We start from the raw sequence: 18,163 nt of genomic DNA on the forward strand, positions 1-18,163 counted from the left end.
TATAGACATCATATTAAGATAAGATGTTACGGTACGCTTGCTAACCGAACCTAGCGAGATGAATGATAAGGCCATTTGCTATACAAATTTGGTAGACGTTAGCTAATAAGCTAGGAGTGACTAAAAGTGAAGTTTTCATATTCAATTCCTACTAAGTATGCTTACGTACTACTTCGTGATAAAGTGTGCTTAACGTGTCCTAGGAATGCTTGAATTATTTTCTATTTAGCGGAGCAAACGACCGTCCACTTACGTCGCTATATGATATTAGAATACGTAGTTCAATTAGGCAAGGGGCCGAAAACGTAGCCCCTATTGTCAAATCTAAATTGAAGTACCTATAGGGAATGCAATTGCCGGATAGTCCGTCTATACATATCCTCTCCCTATAACGGAGCTGGGCTTGTACCTTGTATACTTACGGTAAAAGCCCTTGATTTAGGGCACAGACGGTTGTTTCTGAGAAAATCCACTGTCTTTCGACCTCCTTTCCTAAGACTTAAAGAGAGCCTTATATACCAAACTCGACTAACATCCAATCCAAGTGCAACCTCTATAACTTACCGCACACCATGTGTTAGTTATTTATAGCCTCTATACATAGATGGCGAATATAAACGTTGGCTTGTAAGGCTATGAAGAGCCTCGCTTGCCAAGAAGGTAGGAGAATCCCCCCTTTCTAGTTTACGCATTGTCATGCGGAAGAGGGTTCGTGCTGGCTTAATGCCCCTGTTTACCAAGTCTTTCCTTATTAAAATTTGATCGGTATTTCAGAACCTCTCGATAATCTATGCGCTTTGGTTAGACTGCTAAGTAATTTTCAAGCATCATGCCCAGCATCTAGTGCTTATAATGAATGGGTGGAAACCGTATTAGAGTTCGGCCTTTGAAGCTACTACGAACAGCGTCATCTACGGCCGATTTATCCGATCAATCAGAATCTGTAGGGATGAAGCTTGCGGGGACATTGTAACCCGGACGTTACTTTTTATGTATATTCCCTAATCTTACATACCTGGCTCTGCAGATCTGATGACTGTCTTCTGTTTTCTAAACTCTGGGTAGTTGTGCAGTTAATCTCTAAGCCATTTTATTGGGCCCCACAGCCATCATGTGGCGTTAATCGTGGATTCCACATAATTGGCGAACAGCAAATCTGTCACTAATTCTATTGGCGGATAATATAAGCGTCCCCATGATCATTGTGGCGTTAATAGTGGATTCCACATAATTGGCGAACAGCAAATCGGTGGCCGATCCTATTGGCGGATAATATGAGCGTCCCCACAGCCGTCGTGTGGCGTGAGTAGTGGGTTCCATATAATTGGCGGGCTGTCTGCCCTGCGAGAACTAACGGCGAACCAGTTGCAGATCAGCGGGCTTCCCGAGCCCCTTCCCACAAAACCCCAGAAACAACGACGAGCTTTTTAGTTGAAAGTTTTCGGCCCGCAGTGCCTTTCAACACCAACTCCTTGAGTGCCAGTGTTTGTGAAAAGACTCATTCCTGAAAGTTCCTTCCACGGATAGAAAATCATAGTTACATCCCATAAAGTCGATATCTACGAAATCCTCTGAATCCTTTGCTAGAAAGTCCTTTACTAAAGCTAGGAAGACTTCATACAGAAAGGTTTATTTCGGATCGTGGGAGTTACGCACACAAGCTTTTTGACTTCGCCTTCCCAGGTAGATCAGCCCTCTATCTATCTATTTTTCCTTGAGTCAATTATCATGAGTGATAATCGGGGTCGTGGACGAGGCGACCGTGGACGCGGTAGGGATCGTGGCCGTGGTGATCGTAGCCGTGGGGCAGGAGACCGAGGCTACGGGCAAGGTCGTGGTGAAATGCGCTTCCGCCCAGAGAGGCGAGGGAATAGCAACCGTGGAGGCTTCCGGGGTGATTTCCGCGGCCGAGGCGGTGATAGAGGTGGTGCTTTTCTCGGTAGAGGAGACTTCCGATGTGGTCGTAGATGCGACCGCGGTGATATAAACAACTATGGCCCTCCTATCTTCAGGTGTGTTTTTCGCTCCATAGCTCTCATTGTTTATCTTACCAAATCTAATCGCCCGGCTACAGACAAGGCGGGACTATCCCCGTACCCAGTCATGACGTGACCAAGACGGAAAATGATCTCGCCAAAGACCTTGCGATGGGCGGCCAGAAGGCGCCCAGACAGGCCAAATACCCCGAACGGCCTGGCTACGGCACAGCTGGCAGACCGGTGACTTTGTACGCCAACTATCTGCCGCTGAGCCTTCCGAACAAGCAACTGTTCCGCTACCACATCTCGATTGCAGCCGATTCTGCAGGCCGCTCAGCTCCCGTGGGGAAAAAAGCCCGACAAATTGTTCGCCTGCTCTTAGAGGAGCACTTCCCGCATGAGAAGAAGAGTATTGCATCGGACTTCCGCTCTACTCTCGTCTCCTATGTCAAGTTGACTGAAGGCAATTTCGATGTGCGGTATAAAGAAGACCTCGAGAATGACTACCCCGAAACTCCCCGGGTTCACAGCGTCACCATCCAGTACACTGGTGATATCAACCCGGCCGACTTGATGAATTACCTGCGCTCCACAAATGCCGGTGCCATGCTTGAGTACAAGGAAGAGATTGTCGCTGCTCTCAACGTGATCATTGGGCACCACCCCAAGACGGACGACGGTGTCGTCTCGGTCGGTGCCAACAGACACTACAGTATTCGCCAGGATACCATGGAATCGTTCAACCTCGGCGGTGGTCTTTCCGTCCTACGTGGATACTTTGTCAGTGCCCGTGCCGCGACTGCTCGTGTTCTATTGAACATGCAGATCAAGTACATCGCTTGCTACAGTGAAGGTCCTCTAGCCAATATGATCCAAGGCTACGGCAACAGGAATACCTATTACTTAGAAAAGTTCCTTAAGAACCTACGTGTTCGTATTACGCACATCGCACGCAAGAACAGCCGCGGCCAGCCCCGCCCTCGTATCAAGCCTATATATGGCTTGGCCAACCGCGGTGATGGTGCCTCGTCGGCCAACCCACCTAAGGTCACCCGCCACGGCGCTGGCCCCAACGATGTAGAGTTCTTTATTAATGAGTCTAGCCCTCAGCGTGTTTCCGTCCCCGGTGCACCTGAGCCCAAGGATAAGAAGGGGAAGAAAGCACCGAGGCTCGGTCCTGCAGAGGCTGGACGCTACACCACCGTGGCGGCCTTCTTCAAGAGGGGTCAGTCATATATTCCTTCTCTTCCACTAACCTTCTCACTTTATGCTGACTTTCTCCTTAGAGTACAACATGTCGTTAGATCCAAACCTGCCTGTGGTTAACGTTGGATCGCATGACAGACCTATCTATCTTCCCTGTGAGGTCTGCGTGGTCGAGCCTGGTCAGCCAGCCAAATCGAAGCTATCCGGCGATCAGATTGCTTCAATGCGTAAGTTCGCCGTGACGGGCCGAAAGCCCGGTCAAAATGCCCAATCGATCGTCAGCAATGGTTTGGGCGTGTTGGGACTAGGGCAGCCATTGAATGCTACGCTTGTAAGACTAACTCACGCTGGAGATCTTGTCAGTATATCTAATTCATTTCACAGTCCGCTTTCGGTATCAACTCTTCCACCGACCTAATCACGCTTCCTGGACGCGTTCTCCCAGCCCCCAAAGTCTACTACAAAGACGGGAACAGGACCAAGGAAATCAGGACCAACGCTGGCAGCTGGAACATGTGCCACATCCAGTTCTCTAAGCCCTCAGTCATGAAGTCCTGGACTTACCTCTACATTGACCAACAGGGATCGCGGCCGATTTTCCATAACCCCGATCAACTCAACGCGTCCCTGCAGGGCTTCCGCAAGACCCTCAGAGACATGGGCATGTCAGTCAATCCCCACAAGGTCGGCAAGCGAGTCATTCTCACCGGCAAGAACGACGCCGCCGACATAAATGCAGCCGTCCTCGAATTGCGAAAGCAGCACAACCCGGATCTCATCCTGGGAATTTTCTGTACCAAAGACACTACCATCTACAACTGCGTCAAGCAAGTTTGCGACGTGCGCTGCGGCATCCGCAACGTCAACGTCCTAGCCGAGAAACTCGTCAACCCAAACGACCAGTACAATGCCAACGTCGGCCTGAAAATCAACCTCAAACTCGGCGGCGCCAACCAAGCCCTCCGCACCGCTGACCTGGGCATCATCTCCGAAGGAAAAACAATGCTCGTCGGAATAGACGTCACCCACCCATCCCCCGGCTCCGCCAGCTCCGCCCCCTCTGTCGCCGGCATTGTCGCTTCAGTCGACTCAACCCTCGCCCAATGGCCCGCCGAGATCCGCGTCCAAGTTGCCCGCCAGGAAATGGTCGCGGACCTGGAAATCCTCCTCGTCAGCCGCCTCCTGCACTGGCGCAATCTGAACAAGAACCTCCCCGAGAATATCATCGTCTACCGCGACGGCGTCTCAGAGGGCCAGTACAACAAAGTCATCGACCAGGAACTGCCCCTCCTTCAGGCAGCCTGCAGGAAGACCTACCCAGCCGACCAAAGCAAGAAGGGCCTCCCCCGCCTCGCCATCATCGTCGTCGGGAAGCGCCACAATACCCGCTTTTACCCAACCACCGAGCAGGACTCCAACCGTGATAACCCCATCCCTGGCACTGTCGTCGACCGCGGCGTCTCGGAGGCCCGCCACTGGGACTTTTTCTTGCAGGCTCACTCCACCCTCCAGGGTACCGCTCGTCCGGCGCACTACTTCACCATTTGGGATGAGATCTTCTACCCGCGGCATCCCGCTATCTCGGGCGGTCTTGGCGCGGCGGATGCCCTGCAAGGCCTTACGCATAAGATCTGTTACATGTTCGGTCGTGCTACGAAGGCTGTTAGCGTGTGTCCGCCTGCGTACTATGCTGATCTAGTGTGTACCCGTGCGCGATGCTTCCTGTTTGATCTCTTCGATCCCGTGTCGATTGACTCCAATGGCAATACAAATGGGACTGACAGCACGGTGAATATGTCGCGCACTGCAGATGTGGTTATCCATCCTAAAATTGCGGAGACAATGTTCTACATTTAAGTGGATACATTGAACGAGTTTGTTAGTCTTCTATCTGTGTTTGATTGGATATCTATTACTGCATGGTAATCAATCAATCAATCAATCAAATTTCTATTAACCCGTTGGAGCCTAACTAGTATTGTAATGACTATGCAGGCGCTTCTTTTCAAATGAAGCAAGAACTCGCAATCCGTACCCCTGATGCTCCCGCAGTCCCAGAAACAGAGGCTGATTCACAGACAGTTCTCTCTGCAGTGAGATCCGGCCTCGTTTCCAATTCCATCTTCATCCCCAGTTGATGCTGTATGGTGTCGATCAACTCTCCAATTGTAGTCAGACGTCATATTGGACTTCCTCAGTCGTGGTGTTTCATGGCGAATACTCGGCGACTTCGAGACCTGGCCCCATCGCCCCGAGGCCTTCGGTTTCATAATCCTCTTGCTCCACGTGTTGGAACTGAGGAAGAAGGCCGGTTTGATGCGTTGAATTTAGCGACGTAGCGGGTCGCCAGCGGATGTGACACAATAGTGTCATAATCAATCGGGTTTTGCTTGCCATGTTTTGATAATTCAGTGGCTGCATCATTCAATTTAGCCCACAGCTCATGGCGGAGCTCACTGTATGTCTGGAATTAAAGTAAAACTTGCTTCGGCATCTTAAAACCCTCTTCACAGGGGCATTTGTCGCAATTTGCAGCTTTGCTCCTGAAGAGGAAGTGCCTCAGCCCAATGCGCATCAAGCGCGGCTGTATCATGGTCGCCGCATACGGCTTTGACAAGCATTGTGTAGCTTTCAGTTCTTCTTATCCGGAGCCTTAATCAATCGCTTCGTAGGTTGAGAGATCCTCTCTCTCATATTGCTTCTTCCGTCGGTCCTTGATCCTCTCTCACAACCGCTGGTCGTACCTCCAACTCCATCTAATGCGACACATCAGCTAAGCAAGTCAGCCAGAGATAACTTATATCGTTTCCCCAAAGAAGTATCTAACGGCCAAACGGTAACAATGCTGTGAGAAATTGCTAAAATGAGTCATCGTATTTGGGTGTGGCACTAGTATATATAGCATAATCTTCCCAGCACATTACGTGGAAAATATATAACATATGGTTTACCGGGTAATCTTATTGAGTCATCTTAATGATGCAGTTAAATCTGCTCAATCCAGTCGACTATTGGTGCTGTGGTAGTTTCAATGCCCTATTGAACATTACATAGCTCAAAGGTTATGTCTTGGTTTATCTAATTGTGCGGCGAAACTAGTAGCAGCCATAGTGAACTGCATTGTGTAGATTTGGTGGCTTCACCTATTTACGACTACAATATATTCATTGGGGGCCTCAATGAGCGACGAGTGTGATGACTGATCAATACACATGTATACACTTGCCTATTTGAAAAGCTCTTCATTTTCAACTGGTCTGAGTCAATCTGCCGCATTATTTAGGACCGATACAGTACACTGTTTAGTTATGGGTGACACTCCAACAAAGTTACAGATGAGAGTATTCGATAATTGACTACCTAAGTTCGCGCTAAATGTGCCGTTGGGAAAAGATTATCACGGAGCATAAACAATCAGCATTGATAATCCAAGACGCTCAGAAGAAACCTAGCTAGATGTCAGTAAATCGCCTGGCGGACTTTGGGGACTCTGAGGATTACGACAGTGAATGATTAATTCGTACAGTGCTCACGCTTATTATTTCCATATCAAGAGCAACAAACACGGTATCCGATTAAGCGAGTTATGAAAGCTTTGAAGATATGATGTTCAGTCTAGTGGTTATGAAGATGGAAAACTGATCCCCGCGTTAAGTGATTGGTTAGGCTAGCTTCCGGCCAAACCGAAAACATCGTGGCGCCTCCAAGTTTAAGTATACCAGCCCTATCTATTAGATCTAGTCACTACTAAAATGCGGGTTTGAATTTTGTCCTGCTAATCCCGACAGCAAAGCCGCATCTGAGGATTGAAGGGTGCCGAAAAGGACGCTAGGGAAAGCCTATACACAATCCCCCATTAGCGGTTGTTTCGGCTACTATTCTATGTGACAGAGCTTGTCGTCCAGGGCTACGTTTTTAATTAAGGGGAAAACTGTCGCCAGTATTTTCGTGCTTAGTAAATAATACCATACCGACAGCAAATTGCCGTAAAGGAGCTAGGGTGCTTTGATATCGGCCAGGTGTAGATAAAATGTAAAGTTATCATGTCTCAGTCAACCTGTGGAGAAAGGGGCGATAGGAAGCTTACTAGTACCAAAACGACTTTTACTGCGACGCATCAAGTCCATTTACTGCAAAGGGTTCAAGGTACGAACGTCTTCTTGATGCGAGAAAAAAGCAGGTGACGACTCTTGGCGGCCTATATCTGTCAGGTGTCACATACTTGACCCCCTAGCCGCGTCTGATATGACATGTCGATCCGGCTGGACGGCTCCATGCTGGCCCAATCAAATAAGGGTCTCAAGCATCCTTACGGTATTTGACATATCGAATTTATTCCGAAACATTTACTGCAAAGGGTTCAAGGTACGAACATCTCCTTGATGCGATAAAAAGCACGAGACGACTCTTGGCGGCCTAGACCTGTCAGGTGTCACATACTTGACCCCCTAGCCGCGTGTGATATGACATGTCGACCCGTCTGGACTGCTCTATGCTGTTTAAGACATCCTTACGGTATTGAAATATTGAATGTATTCTGATATCACCCGAACATTGGTATTAATGAATCTGCGGTGAAACCATAATTATTTCACTTTTGTGTCTTAGCTGTGCGGTTGGCATAGTGAACGGCCTTGTAGTTCATGTTTCCCGGAGCGATCAGCAAAGGCACCGTTACATCATACTATGTAGGTCCATCCGGAATGTACATTGTATGACTGCATTAGAAGATCTTAATATGCATGCTTTTGGAACATTACTCATTTATAATATATATATATATATATATTTAGAGAAACATCAAGGGTTCAAACACCTGCCCTTCTGATCAAGGAATCAAACTTGCTTGTGGGGTGCTCATGTAGCTAAGTATGTTAAAATTATACGATGAATATACTGGGAATTATGTATGTCAAGGCCAGTGAGGTGTTTTAAGTATGATCTCTCTCAATGGGAGAAAAATCCTATATAGATGGAGAGGATATATCCAGAACCTAAACACTACTTGGAAGGTAATCCGACCTCTTTTATAGAGAGACTGGTGCAGTGAACAGGATCAATGCTAACTTAACTAACTAGTTAACTAGTTAGTTAACTTAACGTAATTCACTACCGAGCCGGCCACACCACCGAGTCGGCCACTTCAGAACACCATAGTTAAGGGGATAAATTACAGTACTATATCCTAACAATAGGGACTTATATATATTTCATATTAAAAGGTCATGTTCCAGATACATAGTATAACACTTCGACAAAGTTTAGGGGATTTTTATGATAGACTATTCAAGATATATATATCTGTAGCTGAAGTAGCTAAATTACATTGTAATTTATGGTATCATCGTTATCTGATTTATTGATTCGCTTGAAAGTTCTAGAGATGTTAGGATATGCTTATCAATATATATATGTAACTAATTAACGGAATTGAAGTTATGGTTGTTAAGATATAAGTTTATCAAAAACAGCCTTTAACTATGGTGTTCTGAAGTGGCCGACTCGGTGGTGTGGCCGGCTCGGTAGTGAATTACGTTAATCACCTTGTTGTTGCCTGGTATATCAGGCATCAAATGTCTGATGCACCATCAATCTCAACAAAGTATGTACGCCAACTTGGTAACACGAGAATATGCAATACTGATATACGCCAGTTATATTTGGGGCCAGATTTACGGCTTCAGGCCTACTCAGGTAGGCTGATGAGGTAGGAAAGCCCATGGAATTTATAGGCGTGCCCAAAAAAGCCCAGCTTCATCGAATTTTACGCTGACCCTGCGTCCCGAGGCAGAAGTTGTGAAAACATATCACCCATGAAGGGTTTGTATCAAACATTGAGGGAACTTTCCAAGAGAAACCAGGTTTCCTCAATTGAGCAAAAGTATAAACAAAGCTTGTAATCTCAGTAGTCTAGATTATTTAGCAGGTATCCCCATTGGATTGAAACAACGAAGCCCCTAGGATGCCGAGCGCTTTGTCTAGGGCTTAATCTTGATTTCCTCTTCAAGGAGCCAACCCAAGTCATGACACTTGGCGTGAGATGATATCCGAGCAAATCAGAAAGGCTTTCCGCGCAGAAATATCTACTTTAGACAACTCTTTGACCCACGCTGTAGCCTTTGTCAATTTTTGGGAGATCCCAATGGTGTCAACCGTGCCGGCATTGGCACGGAGAAATGATTCGGTCAAAATAATGGCGATGGCCTGCATGAGATAATGGAGAGCGCACCACCATGGAACGACCCCATACAACCAGGTCAGGTTTGGTTCGTCTGGCAGTAAGTCGAGTAGTTGCCCTGTAGCCTGAATGCATATGCTCGCCATTGGATCGAAAACATCTTCAGATGCGTCGGACACCTCTTCGGAGCTATACATGAGTCGTCGAAGGCATGGCTGTGTGATGAGAAGCTTGGTGAAATAGAACTGGAAAGCGAGCCGGGACAGTTGATGCCTCAGAGGCCCAGTCACGGAAATCCGTTGGAACTGGTAAGATGCCGGGAGCGAGGCAAGCCAAGTGTTGGCTTTGACGTTTAATGAAGCAATCGCAATTGCCACGTCCACCCATTGTTTATTGGCTGTACCGGGGGCGTAAAGGGTATTAATCGCCTCACGTATGAGCATTGTCAGACTCACACTATAAGAAAAGCATAATGAGTCACTTGGCTGGGGCGATTCTGAGACAGCAAGGGTGACGTTTTCGTCTTTGTTTAACGATCGCTTTCTTGGGGCTAGGCGTCCCGGTGGTCCATCTTCGTTCTGGTCATTTGTCGGAGCATTTCTTCTCATGTTGTCAAGCAAGTTGAAACTGGACCGACTTCGAGCCACTTTGTCGTCAAAATCTTTCTGGACAAGTTGGTTATGCAGATCCCCTTCCTCGAAGGGCATCGGAAGTGGTGTTGTGCAGAACGCCTCGCTCATCCTTGGAGGACGGCCAGTTATCTCCGCAAGCGAAGTATCAAGTACATACAGTGCCCACCACACCCGATATCTAATCTCCTTCGATAACGGGGCCACACTCTGGCTCTCACTGCGGAGGTTGAGTCCCATAGCCAGAGCAGAGCAGATTGCGATACCGCCGCACTTCCACGACCTGGTGAAGGTAATCCATTAGCAAGGAAACTGGTGAGAAGTTCAAATCTGAGAATGGGATATCAGCACCTATTGACTTGGCCACTAGCAAGGAGGTAGAACGCTGCTAGGCCCTCGACCTGCACCTGCTGCAAGCATGCATGATCTCGCAATGACGCCTTGTCCATACTGAGGATCCACCCCCGTGAAAAGAAGACTCGATGTGGGGCCTCATCACACTCGGCAATCTCCTGCGTTGGCGACAAGTGCATTGCCGCAATGGCGAACATGAAATTCATGACAGCTAACCATTGCTTTCCGGGTCGCGCGGTTGAATCTGTGTACAATGATCGATATTGACCAAGGAGAGTCGTTTTGCCAACGATGGGAAATGATGGATGGATTATTCGAAAGTATGTGTTAATGAGCTGGTCCGCCTCGGTTTTCTCTGGCCGCTCGAACACATTAATTTCCTCTCGCACATCCATTTTCGAGTCATTGCTGTAATAATCTATGGAAGCGATGGACGATTGACTCAAACCATCTTGTGCGGGGGATGACGTGGCAGAGACTTGTTCGAGTGCCGACTTGATCCTGTACAGCCATGCCATTTCCGAATGCTCACCCACAAATCCTAATGCCTGTAATTCCCCGTTTCGATTGAAATCTTCATTTGTGTAGCCGATGGTAAACCGGGGAGCATCTGGTGCATTGCAGGTCTCTGCTAGGGGAGGCAAAGTCAGCCGAGCCCGGTCGTGGCTCAAAACCTAGATATCGTCAGATAGCGAACCCGATATTTTGTAGTGATGAGCTCATTCGGCTGGACAATCTGGTCAGAGTTAACATGTGATAGGTGGATCTCACTTTCTTCAAAGTTTGGTCAATATGCTGGGCAGAGTTGGTGTCGAGTTTTGGGTAGACATCACGCAACAGGTTTTCTAACATCTCAACGTGTGCGCCCAAGTCCTCCATTCTTCTTTTGGTATACGTTAGCATTGAATATCATATGTGGATTATTCTCCGGCACATACTTGTTGATCAACTCCCGCTTTCGCTCGCTGTAGTTGCAGTCGAGCCCGAGGTCTTTACACCTATGACATGCCGGTCGGTGACCGCTGCATTTGGTTTTTAGCTCACGACAGGCTTTGCATGCTTGACTAACTCGGGATCTGTTACTCCAGCTTGTCGGAGTATTTGTGCGAGATATTGGAACTTTAGGATTTGGTTTGTGGTGATTTGACGTGAGAACGATTCCCCTTGGTGGCACCTCGGGATAGCTTGGGAGGCCATCGAAGACGAAATTGTTGGGACAATCAAGCAATTGAGAATTTTCAACAAAATCGTTATCGCGTAGAATGAGCATGCTCGGTGCTGACGTGCTGTCAAGGAACGGCACCAGGTGGGAGTTAGGGTACCCAGTCATTGTTTTGCCTGCCGCCTGACGGCCTGAGTGAACCGATTAGGACTTTAAGGATGCCTAACAGGCTGCTCTGGATTACATTTGAATGCGCACGAGTATATGCAGATCCTTAGCTAACATTCTCGGCTTCGAGCCTCTCCCTGCATGCAACCATTTTCACTACACCAATTTGCCGAAAAATGCGACAATGCAAGTTTCAACAAGCATGCATCACCTATCCCTTTAACAATCCAAAGCGACAGATCACCCGTTCCAGCTAGTGAAATCAGAGCCTTACGTTTCGACGCTCAGACCATTAAACTGGGAAACAAAGGACCATTGATCGGTAATACAAAATCGACGGACAAAGGGGCATGCCATGCAGGCACGATCCTGGTATGGTTTTATCACAATTCACTGCGTCGATGTTCTGTTCACTAAAGTGTATTGTTGCGCTCTCATCATTGATACCCCTTCACTAGCTTGTAGTTGAGTTTGGAGGTGCTGTAACAGCCTCATCTAGTAGTAGCTCTACAAAATATGACGGCCTTGAAACACAATAGTCCATATGAGCTCACCGATCATATAGAGTCAACGTTTCAAAGTCTTTATTAGATTCCCGTGAATCCCAAGTAGCGGGGATCAAGCAAGCCAAGAACACGAGACTGTCACCTTCAACTGGAACCCAAAGACATAGACAGTATCGACCGAATTTATCCAATGGTCATGGGCGTGATGGGAGGTCCGGCCCTATGTAGTATCTCATGGGCAAAAAGCCGGAAACACGGAGAGCTGTATACCATTTAGACAATTTGGCCTTTACTCATCCATAGCTTACAATAGCCCTCAGTCCCCTTGTGATTATAGCGGGAGATTACAATGCAAAATTTCAAAATGACAGGTGCAAATAATAAAACGGTAATCAAAAGACGGAAACCTAAATATTCATACCGACAAATGCTTAACTAAGGATCTATGCCAAGCAAGGGGTTCCCCACAAGGCGGTTAAGTTCCGCCCTTCGAAGTGGTTCCAACCAGGTGGATAAAATAGCCGTCAAATGGGTCATGTGGCTTATGTCCGCAGTGCCAGCCAGGACACAAACTCTAATATCGATCTTTTGGTCAGCCTCCAATATAATACCATTACCATCAGTCCTATTGACACGTGCTTCAAAGGGGCAAAGGGGCAGCGATTAGATATACAGTCACAGTTCAAACGTCTTAACAGCCCCTGGCTCTACAGCCCTTTGATTATATAACATTCTGCCGTTCTTAATTCGATAAGCTGTATGGCATCCCATTTTCTCAATGATTGCAGGTACACCACGCGGCATCTAGCTGATAAATGGCCTGCCACGCGAGTGGCAACTCAGGGGTCCCGATAAAATGTACCCCACACCGATACCCCCTTCAATCAGTTCCTTTCGGCGGATAAACCAGCCGGCGAATAACAATCATGTGGCTTGTGTACGCAGTGCCAGGGCGCAACTTCAATGCAGATTTCCGGTAATTTTGTCATGTAATCGTATTATCATCAGATTGAGTACCTAGTGCATGATTCAGAGCTCCATTGCGGGCGCTCCAATGAGCTTTCAGCGGTTATCAATCTATATTCGTTGCATTTTTCATGATTTCGTTTGGGAAACCAGTGGTATCATATTCTAACATCTGAATTACCAGGGTTACTATGTGTTATCAGAATGAATTAGGTCTCCAACAATAACAAACCTTTCTTAAGGAATGCCCCGGAACTCAGTTGACCGAATTCAGACAGTTAATCGTTAGGAGGAGTTTTGAGGGCAACTGCTCATTCAATTACAAGCGCCTTTTTACCATGCACCTGCGCAATGATCGAACTTAATCCGTTATACGACCGCATCCGGTTTGTCCGCATCTTGATATGCATTTTGATGTAGCCGTAAGCCATTCCCGTCGAGCCTGCATCAGTAGCCTGTTGAAACGGATTAATAGTCAACAACGTAAAAGAGCGAGAGGAAAGCCCTCGACTGGAAGCTTCTAGCCCTGTGCTAAGAAAGTAACGAGAGTTTACTGAGGAATGAAGCTTCGATACGGCATTACTTCGCAACAGGTAAGTTGCCCATTGTTTAGTTTCACTTCACAGCTTCATTATGATGGGATATTCATTATCCTGGAGACCTAGTTGGAGACGATACCTCCTCGTAAGAAAATTGCGCAAATAGACGACTAGAGGAGAATATAAACCATTTTAATCAAAATTTACCGCTAATAAACCGCAAGGATCATCCTCGATGGAGATTGTCCTACGGGGCTTGTGATATAACAGAATAAATAATGGAGACACTCCCAACTAGGCTTTGCAAAGACAAGGAATGGAATGGGAGCTTTCACCAAATTCATGTCTCCGCCCCTACTATTGGTGGAACGTTCGGTCTGAGCATTACAGACACAGTTATCTGACCATCTCCAAAAATTCAATTATGCATGTCACAACTGGCCATGGTTCCAAAGGTGCAGAAACCGCCAGCACTAGATTACAAAAGGGTCTTTAACACCCCAGGGTTAAAGAGTTCTTCTCACCATCGTCTCACATCTTGAGATCACTCCTCCAGAAGTACTTGTCGAGCTGGTACAGTCTTGGGATCCTTGATGACAGATCAAAATGGAGAATTTCATCATCTCTGTAATCTGCTACGTCCTTGTCACGCGTCTGAAAGCAGCAGCCAGGCAAGGGCGAAAAATATTACGGAGATGATGGAAGCCTTCATTTTGACCTGTGCTCAAACCTTGAACCCACGCCATTCTTCAAAACTCTCCTCTTACACGTTGTCTCAAATGACCTCCGATGACTATCTGCTGTCTGTTTCTAGAGGAAGCGTGGTTAACAAGCTGAGAAACCTTAAAGTTTTCCACTTGTGCATCAACTTTGTTGACCAGAGGCCTGGAAATTTTAGGTAAGTCAATCAATTAATCAATCAATCAATCAAAGTTCTATTAAGCATTTGGGGCCTAACTAGTATTGTAATGGCAATGCAGGCGCTTTGTTCCAGTTGAAGCAAGAACTTGTCCGTACGCCTGAATCCCATAGTACAAAACACAACTGATTCTCAAGGAGTGGGAGAACCAGCTCGAAAACAGCAAGTCCAATCAACAACCCATATAAACCACAGTATAAATGTGATAAAATGCGGTTCAAAGGATGTGTGGAATGCACCATCCATCTCTTCATGTCCTCTCTTCACTTTATCACCTCCACCTCTGCCTGCACGAAAATGTCCTCCGTATTCAAGCGGCGAGATCAGGCATCGTTTCTTCTCTCGCTTCACCCTCAATTAGTGTTTATATTGTCGGTTACCAATCAATCAGGTATCATGTATTCGTATTTGCTGGACGAAGGTCTCTTTTCCTCGAGCGTTGCGTCGTTTCGTGGTGAGTACCCAACGTGTTCGGGACCCTGCTCTATTGCCGGATGGCCTTCTAATTCATCAACCTATTCCTCAATGTGTTGAAACTGAGCAAGGAGGCCAGCCTGGTGCATGAATCTGGCAACGTAGCGGGTCGCTAGCTGATGGAACACAATGGTATCGTAGTCTACAGCGTCCTTTAGACCAATTGCTTCATATAACTGGGCAAATAGCTCTCTCCCCGACTGCTCGTATATCTCGCATTACAGCAGGGCATGCTTCGGAGTCTGAGATGACCCACAGATGCATTTGTCGGATCTTAAAAATGAAATGCTTCAATGCAATGCGTATCGAGCGCAACAGAAGCATGACCGCTATATACAGCTTCGACAGGCATTCGTAAAACCTTGAAGTTGTTTTATTCGGCGCTTTGATCAGCCCTTCCGTAGGCCAGAAGGTCCTATCTCTCCTATTGTCTTTCCCATGGTCCTTTGATCCGCGCTCGTACAGCTCGCTGGGCAGCCGCGGCGAGTCGGATCAATGGATCAGCCGCTCCGTTGGCTGTGTTACCATCATCTGCCTCGTTCCCAGGCACAACATGAGAATGGATCTAGCGGAGAGTGATATTCGTTGAATAGCGAGACCGAAGGGTCCCTATATGGCTATAAATGTTGACGAGCACGTACTGACCCGATGGTTTCCGAGGTTTTTGGACTGCTTGGATAGCAGCTTGGCTGTCACAGAGAATGACCTTTTCTCGAGCCGTTTTTTCTTGCAGTTACCACTGCCGTCGGGGTCAGTTCTTCCACATTGTTTTTGGTGACTCTAGCCAATGCCATTGCGATGTCACTGGGCTCGGCAGCGTACACAGTGGACTACTAACCATCCTATCAACCACCAGCTTCGACCTTGGGAACGTGTTTGAGATCGATGCTAGAGGTGTTGAGGTTTTGGGTCAAATTGGCGCATGTTATGTATGTGCACGTCTATGGAGTATCTCTTCTCGAGAATATCAAGGGGAAACAGACTCGTCGGACTGGGTGATGCTGGTAGAGAACTCTCTCCAGCCCATGATGCTCAGAGATCTCATAGACGCTCAGATGCCGAGACCAGAGGAGGAAGATCCACTCTATCGGAGATGGAATTTCTGGTCATCATCTGTAGCCGCATGGATGTATCTCCAGGTTGACAAGGATGTCAGAACCAGACTGAGTAGCTTGGCCAACTGACCAAAATACGCCGACCACCTATTCGACGAGCTAGTTAGCTATGCTCAAGGTGGAGACCGCTTAGACAACGTCCTAATTGATGCTTTCAAGCTGTACGACATGAAGAGAGATCACTATGGGTCAGCCGAAGAGTACATCAGTGACTACCAGAGACAAATGAACATACTGCGACGATCCAAAATTGCGCCACCACCATTTATCTCAACCGGAATCATGATCCGACAGCTCCAAGACGAACTTCCGGACATAGTCTTCATGCATGAAGCGTTGCGAAAAGTGAAAGAACCCCACGAAATTACTCACGAGGACCGACAAGCAATGTAAAGAAATGACGATCAAAGCTCGTCTCGGACGTTCTGGCTATTCTGATTAGACGGTTCGGCGGCGGCAGTGGTGTTATTGTCTTGGCGGTCGGTCCTGAATTGGTTCCGACGGGCCGAGTGGGGGGTCTTGTTGGCTTCCGATTTTCAAAACAGTGTTTCGCTAACTCAGAGCAAAAGGATTTTTGAAATCCACGATCCATCGTGTTGTCACACCTCCTAGGGATCAGATCAACATTCCTCGTCTTGGGTTGCTCTATTTCTGTCGACCCGGGGATAATACGATAATGAAGACAGTACCCTCGCCCGTGCTGGACCGTCTTGGCCTACTTGTCGAAGACGACAAAGACCCGAACAAACATGCTGCCACAGGAACGGAATATGTACGCGCTCGGGTTCGGGATGTGCACTATAAGAAGGTGATCGACAAGAGGGAGAACACTTCGTTTGAGTTCAAGGGTTTGAAGGTTGCAAATCATTATGAATAAGTAGCAGAGTTATAAAGTATGGAAAGCATAGCTCTAATTGACTCTCGATTGAATATGATACATACAAAAGTACATAGTCCAAAGAAGATGCCCATTCGCGGGTCTTGCTTATACTATATAATCAACCAGTTTCACACAAACAGTAGATCGACACCTTGTGAAACATATCAATTAATGAATTATTCTGGGACTAGAGTGATTAATAGGACTTGACAAACTTCATAGAATAAAAAGAAGTCATGGGACGGGGGGAGAGAGAGACTCGGGAAGCGAGCTCTCTGACTAGCTAATTTCTCAGTTCTATCTTTGTCACGTGACCGCGGATCTCGACAGATCTTGATGCGGAGGTGTGTACATGTCTCGTGAGAAGAGGACAGGGGAGGTGGAGGTGCATCCACGCATTCATTTTGCATTCACTGCTTGTTAGCATTGAATTTCTCATTTGTACTGCGGGTTTTATGGGATTGGATTACATGTAAGGGCTGGTGCTTCCAGCCTTTGAGAACCAGCCTCACTTTTTGTACTGGAGCATGATCAGGCGTACGGACACGAGTTTTTGCTTCAACTGGAAAGACGCGCCTGCATAGCCATTACGATACTAGTTAGGCTCCAGCAGGTTAAATAGAACTTTGATTAATTGATTGATTGATAAGGAAGTCTCAGCGAGCCCCTTTCCGGAATTGGACTGACTTCAGAGTCGATGCGAAACAAAGATCCATGCTTCTTGGTCCGGCGATAGTCAAACATTATGTTGAAAGCAAGTGTAGAGGTATATTTGATAAGTCAAGGGAGACGGACAAAGGTACTGTGCTGACAAGGATATACCAAAGTCGTGTAACTAGCATTACCTTGTTTTTCTCCCATCCCTCTCTTATGTACTTGGTTATCCAGCCTGGACGGCCTTATCCTGGACCATACTGGTGCTCTCCTTACTTTCCATTCTCCATCTCTCGGCTTCTCTATAGTGTATGAGCACGGAAAATCACCGAGTATGGGGCTGGGTGAAGCTTATTTTGTCCATTATACGTCAGCTTGCTCGGCTCAGTCCAATGATTGTATTTTCGCCTCGTCCCCAGACCGTATCCCGGATC

The 18,163-nt window shown here is 47.1% G+C and overlaps 3 protein-coding genes across 3 annotated transcripts; 2 read left to right on the forward strand and 1 right to left on the reverse strand.

Moving 5' to 3' along the window:
* Nucleotides 1-1,728: 1,728 nt before the first annotated feature.
* On the forward strand, nucleotides 1,729-5,042 carry N7446_001143 (argonaute family protein; the record flags this gene model as incomplete). Its single annotated transcript, XM_058509910.1, has 4 exons — nucleotides 1,729-2,012; nucleotides 2,075-3,204; nucleotides 3,266-3,516; nucleotides 3,570-5,042. 4 exons carry the CDS (start codon nucleotides 1,729-1,731, stop codon nucleotides 5,040-5,042), a joined length of 3,138 nt encoding a protein of 1,045 aa, XP_058378889.1.
* Nucleotides 5,043-9,206: 4,164 nt separating this feature from the next.
* On the reverse strand, nucleotides 9,207-11,676 carry N7446_001144 (uncharacterized protein; the record flags this gene model as incomplete). Its single annotated transcript, XM_058509911.1, has 4 exons — nucleotides 9,207-10,275; nucleotides 10,344-11,020; nucleotides 11,118-11,229; nucleotides 11,285-11,676. The coding sequence occupies 4 exons, from the start codon at nucleotides 11,674-11,676 to the stop codon at nucleotides 9,207-9,209; spliced, it is 2,250 nt and encodes a 749-aa protein (XP_058378890.1).
* A 4,687-nt stretch (nucleotides 11,677-16,363) lies between these two features.
* N7446_001145 (uncharacterized protein) lies at nucleotides 16,364-17,072 on the forward strand (the record flags this gene model as incomplete). Its single annotated transcript, XM_058509912.1, has 3 exons — nucleotides 16,364-16,584; nucleotides 16,638-16,711; nucleotides 16,765-17,072. 3 exons carry the CDS (start codon nucleotides 16,364-16,366, stop codon nucleotides 17,070-17,072), a joined length of 603 nt encoding a protein of 200 aa, XP_058378891.1.
* Nucleotides 17,073-18,163: the final 1,091 nt, after the last annotated feature.

This window comes from Penicillium canescens (genome assembly GCF_028828765.1).
Source record: "Penicillium canescens strain IBT 15451 chromosome Unknown utg000001l_segment0_segment0, whole genome shotgun sequence".
NCBI lineage: Eukaryota > Fungi > Ascomycota > Eurotiomycetes > Eurotiales > Aspergillaceae > Penicillium > Penicillium canescens.